Genomic DNA, 11,964 nt, shown 5'->3' on the forward strand with positions numbered 1-11,964 from the left:
AAAATCCCAAAAAATCCCCCAAAATATCCCCCAAAACTCACAAAAAATCTCAAAAAATCCCCTAAAAATCCCAAAAAATTTCAAAAAATCTACAAAAAATCCCCCCTAAAAAATCCCAAAAAATCCCAAAAAAAATCCCCAAAAATCACAAAAAATCTACAAAAAATCCCTCCTACAAATCACAAAAAAATCCCTAAAAAATCCCAAAAAATCCCAAAAAATCCCTAAAAAATCCCCAAAAATCCCTCCTAAAAATCACAAAAAATCTCAAAAAATCCCCAAAAATCCCTCCTAAAAATCCCAAAAAAATCCCCAAAAAATCCCCAAAAATTCCCAAAAAATCCCCAAAAATCCCTCCTAAAAATCCCAAAAATCCCAAAAATCCCTAAAAAATCCCCCAAAATCACCCCCCAAAAATCACAAAAAATCCCAAAAAAATCCCTAAAAAATGCCCAAAAATTCCCAAAAAATGTACAAAAAATCCCCAAAAATTCCTCCTAAAAAATCACAAGAAATCTCAAAAAAATCCCCAAAAATCCCCAAAAAATGCCCAAAAAATGCCCAAAAAATCCCCCAAAAATGCCCAGAAAATTCCCAAAAAATCCCCAAAATCTCTCCCAAAAAATCCCAAAAACATCCCCCCAAAATCCCAAGACAATCCCCAAAAGTCCCCGCGTGTCGGAGCCTCACAGGAGAGGGCGAAGAGCTGGGCGGGCTGCTCATGGCTTTCGGGCTCTGCGCCAGCGCCCCAGCAGGGCGGGCAGCTCCCAGCGCCAGCGCCGGCCCTGCGCTTCCGGAAGGTTCTGTGCGCACGCGCCCAGCAGCCGCGCGGCCCCGGCGCGCAGGGGGGGCCAGCGGTGACCCAGCAGCTCCAGCACCAGCTCCAGGCCTCCTAAGGAGCAGAATTCTGGGGGGAAAAGGGGAGATTTGGGTTAAAATGGGAAAAAAAGGGGAAAAATCGGGGTTAAAATGGTGAGAGCGGCACAAAATCCCTCCCCAAAGCGGCCCAGGAGATGCAGGACGAGCTCCAGGCCGCCCAGGGAGCAGAGTTCTGGGGGGAAAAGGGACAAAAGTGGGAAAAACGGGGTTAAAATAGGAAAAAAAATGGGGAAAAATGGGGGAAAATGGGCAAGGTTTTGGTAAAACGGGGTTCGAAGGGAAACCAGTGGGGTGCAAGGGGAGGAAATGGCACCAAAGTCACCCCCAGACCAGCCCTGAGTGACCCCAGTGACCCCAGAGTGACCCCAGTGACCTCTGAGTGACCCCTGAGCAACCCTAATGACCCCAGAGTGACCCCAATGACCCCTGAGTGACCCGAGTGACCCTGAGTGACCCAATTCACCTCTCAACGACCCCTGAGTGACCCCAGTGACCCCTGAGTGCCCCCAATGACCCCTGAGTGACCCCTGAGCAACCCTAATGACCCCTGAGTGCCCCCACTGACCCCTGAGTGACCCCTGAGCAACCCTAATGACCCCAGAGTGACCCCAATGACCCCTGAGTGACCCGAGTGACCCTGAGTGACCCAATTCACCTCTCAACGACCCCTGAGTGACCCCTGAGTGTCCCCAGTAACCCCAGAGCGACCCCAGAGTGACCCCAATGACCCCTGATTGACCCCAATGACCCCAGAGTGCCCCCTGAGTGACCCCAATCACCTCCCAATGCCCTCACTGCCCCCAATGCCCCCCGGTGCCCGGTGGGCGCGGCGCTCTCACCGTGGGCGGTGTCCAGGCTCTCGCAGAGCTCGGCCAGCTCGCCAGCGCAGCCTCGTGGGCGCCGCTGCGCCCCCAGCCGCCCTGGGCGCCGCCGAGGGGGCACGGCCCGGCCAGGAGCCGCAGGCAGCCCCGGAGAGCGGCGCTCTCGGAGCCGGGGAGGAGGGCCTGGGACACGGCCTCGCGCAGCCACTGCTGCCTCTGCGGGAAATTAGCATAAATTAGCATAGAGTTACAGGGAAATGAGGGCCTGGGACACGGCCTCGTGGGAGAAAACCCGGTTAAATTAGCATAAATTAGCATAGAGTTACAGTGAAATGAGCCCAGGGCCTGGGACACGGCCTCGCGCAGCCACTGCTGCCTCTGCAGGGAAATTAGCATAAATTAGCATAAAGTTACAGTGAAGTGAGCCCAGAGCCTGGGACACGGCCTCGTGGGAGAAAACCCGGTTAAATTAGCATAAATTAGCATAAAGTTACAGGGAAATGAGCCCAGGGCCTGGGACACGGCCTCGTGGGAGAAAACCCGGTTAAATTAGCATAAATTAGCATAGAGTTACAGTGAAATGAGCCCAGGGCCTGGGACACGGCCTCGCGCAGCCACTGCTGCCTCTGGGGAAATTAGCATAAATTAGCATAGAGTTACAGGGAAATGAGCCCAGGGCCTCGCGCAGCCACTGCTGCCTCTGCGGGAAAAAACCCGGTTAAATTAGCATAAATTAGCATAGAGTTACAGGGAAGTGAGCCCAGGGCCTGGGACACGGCCTCGTGGGAGAAAACCCGGTTAAATTAGCATAAATTAGCATAAAGTTACAGTGAAGTGAGCCCAGGGCCTGGGACACGGCCTCGCGCAGCCACTGCTGCCTCTGCGGGAGAAAACCCGGTTAAATTAGCATAAATTAGCATAAAGTTACAGGGAAATGAGCCCAGGGCCTGGGACACGGCCTCATGGGAGAAAACCCGGTTAAATTAGCATAAATTAGCATAGAGTTACAGTGAAATGAGCCCAGGGCCTGGGACACGGCCTCGTGGGAGAAAACCCGGTTAAATTAGCATAAATTAGCATAGAGTTACAGTGAAGTGAGCGCAGGGCCTGGGACACGGCCTCGTGGGAGAAAACCCGGTAAAATTAGCATAAATTAGCATAAAGTTACAGTGAAATGAGCCCAGGGCCTGGGACACGGCCTCGTGGGAGAAAACCCGGTAAAATTAGCATAAATTAGCATAAAGTTATCATAAATTAGCATAAAGTTACAGTGAAGTGAGCCCAGCGCCTGGGACACGGCCTCGTGGGAGAAAACCCGGTTAAATTAGCATAAATTAGCATAAAGTTACAGGGAAATGAGCCCAGGGCCTGGGACACGGCCTCGCGCAGCCACTGCTGCCTCTGCGGGAAATTAGCATAAATTAGCATAGAGTTACAGGGAAATGAGCCCAGGGCCTCGCGCAGCCACTGCTGCCTCTGGGGAAAAAACCCGGTTAAATTAGCATAAATTAGCATAGAGTTACAGTGAAATGAGCCCAGGGCCTGGGACACGGCCTCGCGCAGCCACTGCTGCCTCTGCAGGGAAATTAGCATAAATTAGCATAAAGTTACAGTGAAGTGAGCCCAGAGCCTGGGACACGGCCTCGTGGGAGAAAACCCGGTTAAATTAGCATAAATTAGCATAAATTAGCATAAAGTTACAGTGAAATGAGCCCAGCGCCTGGGACAGGGCCTCGCGCAGCCACTGCTGCCTCTGGTGGGGAAACCCCGGGAAATTAGCATAAATTAGCATAAAATTAGCATAGAATATTCCTAAGTTACAGTGAAACGAGCCCAGGGCCCGCGGGCAGCGCCGGAGCCTCCGAAGATCCCGAAAAGCCCCAAAAAAGCCCCGAAATCCCCCCGGGAAGCGCCGCTCACCTCCTCGGCCATGGGCGGCCGGGGCTCGGGCTGCGCCTCCCCGGCCGCCACCGCCATCTCCAGCAGCCCCTGCAGCGTGTGAGGCGGCTCCCGCCGGCCCCCGCCCGCCCCGCCGCCCGCCGCCGCCGCCATCGCCGCTCGCCGAGGCCTCGGGGCCGCTCGGGCCCGGCCGCTCCCGCTAACGCCGCCCGCCGCGCCTGGCCGCCGCCATCTTGCAATGGGCGGAGCCTCGCGGCGGAAGAGGCGGGGCCACGCGGCGGGAAAAGGGCGGGGCCTCGGCTGTATTGTTTATGGCCGGCCACACGCTGGGCTCATTGTGAGGCCGGGGTGGTGAGTGACGGCGCGTGGAGCCAATGGAAGGGAAGAGTGGGAGGGAAGCGGCCAATAGGAGGAGAGGAAGGCGGTGGGGTTTAGCCAATGGAAGGGATGGGGAGGAAGTCGCGCGGTTTTAGCCAATGACAAGACAGCGCGGCTTGACCGGCCTCTCTCTGGACCAATAGCGCGCCCGCAACGCCGCGGACCAATGCGGTGGCGCCGCAGCTTCCACCAATCATCTCGCCGAGCGCCTCACGGAGGGGGCGGGACTCCCCGCGGGCAGCCAATCGGAGCGGCGGCGCGGGAGGCGGGCGGCCAATGGGGATGGCGGAGCGGGCGGCGGGAGCGGGCGGGCGGCGGCGCCGGGGCCGCTCCGGGCCCGGTACCGGCGGCGGCCCCGCCGGTCCCGCGGCCGCGGCGCTGCGGTAACGGCCGGGACGGGGCTCCCGGGGCTCGCCCCGTGCTCGGGAGCTCCCGGTGACGCTCCCGCTGCTGCTCCCGGTGCTGCAGGCTCGGCGGAGGCGGCGGCGGCGGCCGCAGCCCATGCGGGCCCGGGCGGCGGGGACGGCGGTGACGGCGCGGGAGCTCTGCGAGAACGATGACCTGGCCACGAGCCTCGTGCTGGACTCGGTGCTCGGCTTCCGAACGCACAAAATGGGCGTCAGGTGAGCCCGGGACACCGGGAGGGGACACCGGGGGCTCCCGAGGGGGCAGCGGCACCGAGCGCCGGGCGGGGCGGGGGCAGCGAGGGGGTCCCTGTGCCGGGGGCGTCACCTCCGGGGTGCCCGGTGCGCGCTGTCCCCGTCCCGGCGGTACCGAGGCTCTCCCCGTCCCGGTGTGCGGGATCCCCGTCCCGCTGTCCCCGTCCCGGTGTTTGCTGCTCCTGTCCCGTCCCGGTGTGTGGGATCCCTGTCCTGGTTCCCGCTGTCCCGTTCCCGGTTCCCGTTCCCCCTGTCCCGTTACCGATTCTGCCCTGGTTCCCTGTTCCCCTGTCCCTTCCCTGTCCCATCCGGTTCCCAGCCGATTCTCCCCCGGTTCCGCAGCCCCCTGTCCTGCGTCCCGTTACCGATTCTCCCCGGGCGTTCCCTGCCCCCCTGTCCGTTACCGCCATTCTCCCCGTTCCTGTTCCCCTGTCCCGTTCCCGTTCCTTTCCCCCTCTCCTGTTCCCGTTCCTGTCCCGTTACCGATTCTGCCCCGTTCCCGTTCCCGTTCCCCCTGTCCCGTTCCCGTTCCCCCCGTTCCCGTTCCTGTTACCCCTGTCCCATTCTCCCGTTTCCCGGTTCCCAGCCCGTTACCGGCGCTGCGGCTAGCATGCCATCGAGCTCTCCCTGTCCCGCTCCCCTGTCCTGTTACGGTCTAGCACCATTCCCGCTCCCCGTCCCATTCCCGATTCTGCCCTCGTTCCTGTTCCCCCTCCTCCCCCTGTCCCATTCCCGATTCTGCCCCTGTTCCCAGCCCGTCCGCTCCCCTGTCCGCCATCCGATTCTCCTTCTCTCCCCCTGTCCTCCGGTTCCCATTCCCCCCGTTTCCTGCCCTACCGGGCTGCAGCGGCGCAGCTCGCTCAAGGGCCATAGCACCGTTCCTGTTCCCCGTCCCATTCCCCTGTCCCCCTACCCGTTCTCATTCTCTCCGTTTCCCGGTTCCCAGCCCGCTACGGCGCTAGCGGGCGGCAACGCAGCTCCGCAACCATCATAGCACCCCCGTTCCCCGCTTCCTGCCCCATGTCCGTTACCGATTCTCATTCTCCCCGTGTCCCAGCCCGTTCCCCCGCTCCCCTGTCCCTTCCTGCCCTGTCCCATCCCCTTACCCGGTTCTCATTCATTCCCCTGTCCCGTTTCCATTCTCCCGTTCCCAGCCCGTTACCGGCGCTGCGGGCGGCGGGATGGCAGCTCAAGCGGCCATCGCGGGCGTTCAGCAGCAGCCGGGACCTCGAGGCCGCCTGGCGCGACGCCAGCGCCGCCTGGGCCCCGGCCTTCTTCCGCCAGCGGCGCCCGGCGCAGCGGGCAGCGCTCAAAAACCACGTACGGGGGTCCCGGGGGGGGCCCTGGGGGGGTTTGGGGGTCCCTATAGGGGGATGTAGGGGCTTTGGGGGTCCCTTGGGGAGTTCCTGGGGGGGGTTTGGGGGGTCCCTGGGGGGTTTGGGGGGTTTAGGGGTCCCCTATGGGGATTTGGGGAGGGTCCCTTGGGGGTCCCTGGGGGGATTTGGGGGTCCCTGGGGGGGGGTTTGGGGGTCCCTGGGGGGGATGTGGGGGTCCCTGGGGGGATTTGGGGGTCCCTATAGGGGGATGTAGGGAGGTTTGGGGGGTCTTTGGGGTTCCTGGGGGGATTTGGGGGTCCCTGGGGGGTCTTTGGGGTTGGGGGAGGTCTTTGGCTGTCCCTATGGGGGGCATAGGGGGCTCAGTGGGGCACAGGGAGGGATTTTGGGGTCTCTGTGGGGTCTCTGGGGCACAGGGAGGGATTTTGGGGGTCTCTGTGGGGGCTCTGGGGCACAGGGAGGGATTTTGGGGGCTCTGTGGGGGTCCCGAGCCCCCCTGGTTTCCCCCCACCCCTCCCCAGGTGTTCCGGTACCTGCGGACGCTCCTGCCCGAGAGCGGCTTCAGCATCCAGCGCTGCACGCGCTACAGCCGCGACACCAACGGGGCCAGGGTGGTGGCAACCCGCACGTGGTGAGGCCAAAAACCCCAAAAACTGCCCCAAAAACTGCCCTGAAACCCCAAAACTGCCCTGAAATCCATGAAAATCCTAAAAATCCCCAAAAATCCACCCCCCTGAAAACCCCAAAATCCCCAAAAAATCCCTGAAATCTGCAAAATCCCAAAATCCCAAAAATCCCCAAAATCCACCCCAAAAACCACCCTGAAACCCCCAAAACCACCCTGAAATCTGCAAAATCCCAAAATCCCCAAAATCCACCCCAAAAACTGCTAATTAAATCTAATTACAGTTCTACTATCTCCAGAATCTGAATCTACCTTTTACAGTGTTCCCAAACCCTCTAAATTTTAAAAATCCCCACAAAATTTGTGTTATTTTCCCCGTTTTTGGGGGTGCAGGCAGAAGCGCGAGACGCTGGAGCTGCTGGGCGGCTGCAGCGTGGAGCTGCTAATTAAATCTAATTATAGTTGTACTATCTCTAAAACCCACCTTTTAAACTTTCCCCAAACCCTCTAATTTTAAATATTCACACAAAATTTGTGTTCTTCTCCCCGTTTTTGGGCGCGCAGGCAGAAGCACGAGACGCTGGAGCTGCTGGGCGGCTGCAGCGTGGAGCTGCGGGCCTTAACCCTAACCATATAAATCTAATTATAAACCAAATAAATTAATTATATTTCCAGAATCTGAATCTACCTTTTACAATGCTTTCAAATGCTCTGAATTCTAAAAATCTCCACAAAATTTGTGGGTTTTTTCCCAGTTTTGGGCGTGCAGACAGAAGCTCGAGATGCTGGAGCTGCTGGCCGGCTGCAGTGTGGAGCTTTAATATAATGCTTTAATATAATGCTACCGTCTATAAAATCGGAATTTACCTTTTAAGCTTTTCCCAAACCCTCTAATTTTAAATATTCACACAAAATTTGTGTTCTTCTCCCCGTTTTGCGCAGGCAGAAGCACGAGACGCTGGAGCTGCTGGGCGGCTGCAGCGTGGAGCTGCGGGGCTCGGACCGCGCGCTGCTGCGGGCGGGCGACAACGACTTCAGCCTCATGTACTCCACCCGCCGCAGGAGAACCCAGCTCTGGCTGGGGCCCGCCGCCTTCATCAACCACGGTGCGACCCCAAAACCGCCCCAAAACTCGGTTAAAACGCAAAAAAAATCTTCCGTCCTGATAACCCTCCCCACCCTGCGAGGCCCCCGAACGCCCTCAGGGCCCACCTGGGCGGTGCGGGGGCTCAGCGGGTGCTGATGGCGCTGCTTTGTCCTCAGATTGTCGGCCCAACTGCAGGGTGAGTTTAAAGAGGGTTTTTGGGGGTTTGGTGGTTTTGGGGTGAAAAAGGTTGGGTTTGGGGTGGGGTGTGGGGTGGGGAGTGGAAGGGGGAAAGGGCGGGAAAACGTGAGGGGAGAAAAGGGCGGGAAAACGTGAGGGGAGAAAAGGGCGGGAAGCGTGAGGGGAGAAAAGGGCGGGAAAACGTGCGGAGGGGAGAAAAGGGCGGGAAGCGTGAGGGGAGAAAAGGGCGGGAAAACGTGAGGGGAAAATGGAGGGAACGTGAGGGGAGAATGGAGGGAACGTGAGGGGAGAAAAGGGCGGGAAAACGTGAGGGGAGAAAAGGGCGGGAAAACGTGAGGGGAAATGGAGGGAACGTGAGGGGAAAATGGGGGGAAATGTGAGGGGAAAATGGTGGGAAATGTGAGGGGAAAAGGGAATGAAATATGAGGGGAAAACAGAGAGAAACGTGAGGGGAAAAAGGGTGGGAAACGTGAGGGGAAAATGGAGGGAACGTGAGGAGAAAGTGGTGGGAATTGTGAAGGGAAAAAGGGTGGGAAATGTGAGGGGGAAAAGGAAGGGAAAAGTGAGGGGAAAATTGGTGGAAAACATGAGGGGGAAAAAGAGCGGGAAACGTGAGGGGGAAAGGGTCTCCCATTTTTGGGGTCCCATTTTCGGGGCTTTCTCTCATTTTTGGGATCCTGTTTTTGTGGCTCTCTCCCATTTTCGGGTTCCCGTTGTTGCGGTTCTCTCTCATTTTCGGGTTCCATTTTTGGCCTCATGTTTCTCTCCCATTTCCGTGTTCCCGTTTCCATGTTCCCATTTCCGTGTCCCCGTTTCCATGTTCCCATATCCATGTTCCCATATCCATGTTCCCATTTCCGTGTTCCCATTTCCGTGTTCCATTTCCGTGTCCCGTTTCCATGTTCCATTTCCGTGTCCCGTTTCCGTGTCCCGTTTCCGTGTTCCGTTTCCATGTTCCGTTTCCGGTTCCCGTTTCCGTGTTCCCATTTCTGTGTCCCCGTTTCCATGTTCCCATTTCCATGTTCCCATTTCCGTGTCCCATTTCCGTGTCCCATTTCCGTGTTCCCGTTTCCGTCCGACTGTCTCTCATTTCCATGTTCCCATTTCCGTGTTCCCATTTCCGTGTTCCCGTTTCCATGTTCCCATTTCCATGTTCCCATTTCCGCTTCCCGTTTCCGTGTCCCGTTTCCATGTTCCGTTTCCATGTTCCGTTTCCATGTTCCGTTTCCATGTTCCATTTCCGTGTTCCATTTCCGTGTCCCGTTTCCATGTTCCCATTTCCATGTTCCCATTTCCGCGTTCCCGTTTCCGTGACTGTCTCTCATTTCCATGTTCCCATTTCCATGTTCCCATTTCCGTGTTCCATTTCCATGTTCCCATTTCCATGTTCCATTTCCGTGTCCCGTTTCCATGTTCCCATTTCCATGTTCCGTTTCCGGTTCCCGTTTCCGTGTCCCGTTTCCATGTTCCGTTTCCATGTTCCGTTTCCGGTTCCCGTTTCCGTGTCCCGCTTCCATGTTCCCATTTCCATGTCCCGTTTCCCGTTCCCGTTTCCGTGTCCCGTTTCCATGTTCCGTTTCCATGTTCCGTTTCCGGTTCCCGTTTCCGTGTCCCGTTTCCATGTTCCCATTTCCATGTTCCGTTTCCGGTTCCCGTTTCCGGTCCCGTTTCCGGGCGCAGTTCGTGTCGGCGCCGGGCGGCGCGCGGGTGCAGGCGCTGCGGGACATCCCCCCCCGCGCCGAAATCACCTGTTTCTATGGCGACGGCTTCTTCGGCGAGGGCAACCGCGGCTGCGAGTGCCGCACCTGCGAGAGGTACCCCAACCCCGAAATCCCCGACCCCAAAAACCCCGGGGGCACCCCGAAAACCCCGGGGGCACCCCGAAATCCCCGGGGGGACCCCGAAATCCTGACCCCAAAAACCCCGGGAACCCCGAAATCCCCGGGGGGACCCCGAAATCCCCGGGAACCCCGAAATCCCCGGGGGGACCCCGAAATCCTGACCCCGAAATCCCCGGGGGGACCCCGAAATCCTGACCCCGAAATCCTGACCCCGAAATCCCTGGGAACCCCGAAATCCCCGGGGGGACCCCGAAATCCTGACCCGGAAATCCCCGGGAACCCCGAAATCCTGACCCCGAAATCCTGACCCGGGGTCCCCTGAACCCCGGAAATCCCCGGGGGGACCCCGAAATCCTGACCCCGAAATCCCCGGGAACCCTGAAATCTCCGGGGGGACCCAGAAATCCTGACCCCGAAATCCTGACAGGGACCCCCAAATTTTGGGGCGGGGGTGCCTCAATTTCGGGAGGGACACCCCAATTTCGGGGGTGGGGGTTCCCCATTTTGGGTCTGGGGTCCCTAATTTGGGTCTGGGGTCCCCAATTCCAGGGTGGGACTCCCCAATTCGGGTCTGGGGTCCCCAACTCGGGTCTGGGGTCCCCAATTTGAGTCTGAGGTCCCCAGTTTGGGTCTGGGGTCCCCAATTTGGGTCTGGGGTCCCCAATTTGGGTCTGGGGTCCCTAATTTGAGTCTGGGGTCCCCAATTCGGGTCTGGGGTCCCTAATTTGAGTCTGGGGTCCCCAATTTGGGTCTGGGGTCCCCAATTTGAGTATGGGGTCCCCAATTTGAGTCTGGGGTCCCCAACTCGGGTCTGGGGTCCCTAATTTGAGTCTGGGGTCCCCAATTTGGGTCTGTGGTCCCCAATTCGGGTCTGGGGTCCCCAATTTGGGTCTGGGGTCCCCAGTTTGAGTCTGGGGTCCCTAATTTGGGTCTGGGGTCCCCAATTCGGGTCTGGGGTCCCCAGTTTGGGTCTGGGGTCCCCAACTCGGGTCTGGGGTCCCTAATTTGAGTCTGGGGTCCCCAATTTGGGTCTGGGGTCCCCAGTTCGGGTCTGTGGTCCCCAATTTGGGTCTGGGGTCCCCAATTCGGGTCTGGGGTCCCCAATTCGTGTCTGGGGTCCCCAATTCGGGTCTGGGGTCCCCAATTTGGGTCTGGGGTCCCCAATTCGGGTCTGGGGTCCCTAATTTGAGTCTGGGGTCCCCAATTTGGGTCTGTGGTCCCCAGTTTGGGTCTGGGGTCCCTAATTTGGGTCTGGGGTCCCTAATTCCCCCCCCAGGCTCGGCAAGGGCGCGTTCCGCGGCCGCGGGGGGGGGGGGAGGGGCAAAGCCGCCCCCTCCCCTCCCCCCCCCGCGCGGGACCCCCACCCAAAATACGAACTGCGCGAGACCGACGTGCGCATGCGCCGCGGGGCCGGGACCCCTCCCCAAAAACGCCGCCCTCAGTGCCGGAAGCGGCAGCGGAACCGGAAGCGCCGCCATGGCCGCCCCCTGCCCGCGCAGCCGCGCGTGTCGCTGCACGACTGCGTGTCCTGCGGGGGGCGCTGTCTGCTGCGGGCGGGCGTGCCCGTAGTGCGCCTGCGCGGCCCCGCCCAGCTCCCCAGCGCCGCCCCGGCCACGCCCCCGGCCACGCCCCCGCAGCCCCCAGACCCAAAACTGTCGCTGTACGCGCATGTGCGGCTGGGGGGGGGCGCCCCCAAGGGCGGCCCGGGGACCCCGCCCCGGCTCCGGCTGGTGGTGACGCAGGGGGGGCTGGAGCTGGCACTGCCCCCCAACACTGCCGAGCCATGAGAACCCCAAATTTGGGGGGATTTGGGGATTTGGGGGGGTTTGGGGGGGCTGGAGCTGGCACTGCCCCCCAACACTGCCGAGCCATGAGAACCCCAAATTTGGGGGATTTGGGGGGGGGGGGCTGGCACTGCCCCCAATCCCACTGAGCCATGATCACCCCAAATTTGGGGGATTTGGGGGGGGGCTGGAGCTGGCACTGCCCCCCAACCCCACTGAGCCATGAGAACCCCAAATTTGGGGGGATTTGGGGGGGATTTGGGGGGGCTGGAGCTGGCACTGCCCCCCAACACTGCCGAGCCCTGAGAACCCCAAATTTGGGGGGATTTGGGGGGATTTGGGGGGCTGGAGCTGGCACTGCCCCCCAATCCCACTGAGCCATGATCACCCCAAATTTGGGGGGATTTGGGGGGGATTTGGGGGGCTGGAGCTGGCACTGCCCCCAATCCCACTGAGCCA

General features: G+C 59.5%; 1 protein-coding gene across 1 annotated transcript; it reads left to right on the forward strand.

Moving 5' to 3' along the window:
• Positions 1-4,353: 4,353 nt before the first annotated feature.
• On the forward strand, positions 4,354-11,028 carry LOC115916162 (histone-lysine N-methyltransferase KMT5C-like; the record flags this gene model as incomplete). The annotated part of the gene is made up of 7 exons (XM_030969854.1): positions 4,354-4,600; positions 5,791-5,956; positions 6,492-6,601; positions 7,538-7,701; positions 7,859-7,878; positions 9,561-9,694; positions 10,998-11,028. Coding segments are annotated over exons 1-7 (747 nt in total), but the record flags the coding sequence as incomplete, so codon positions are not given.
• Positions 11,029-11,964: the final 936 nt, after the last annotated feature.

This window comes from Camarhynchus parvulus, unplaced genomic scaffold (assembly GCF_901933205.1).
Source record: "Camarhynchus parvulus unplaced genomic scaffold, STF_HiC, whole genome shotgun sequence".
NCBI lineage: Eukaryota > Metazoa > Chordata > Aves > Passeriformes > Thraupidae > Camarhynchus > Camarhynchus parvulus.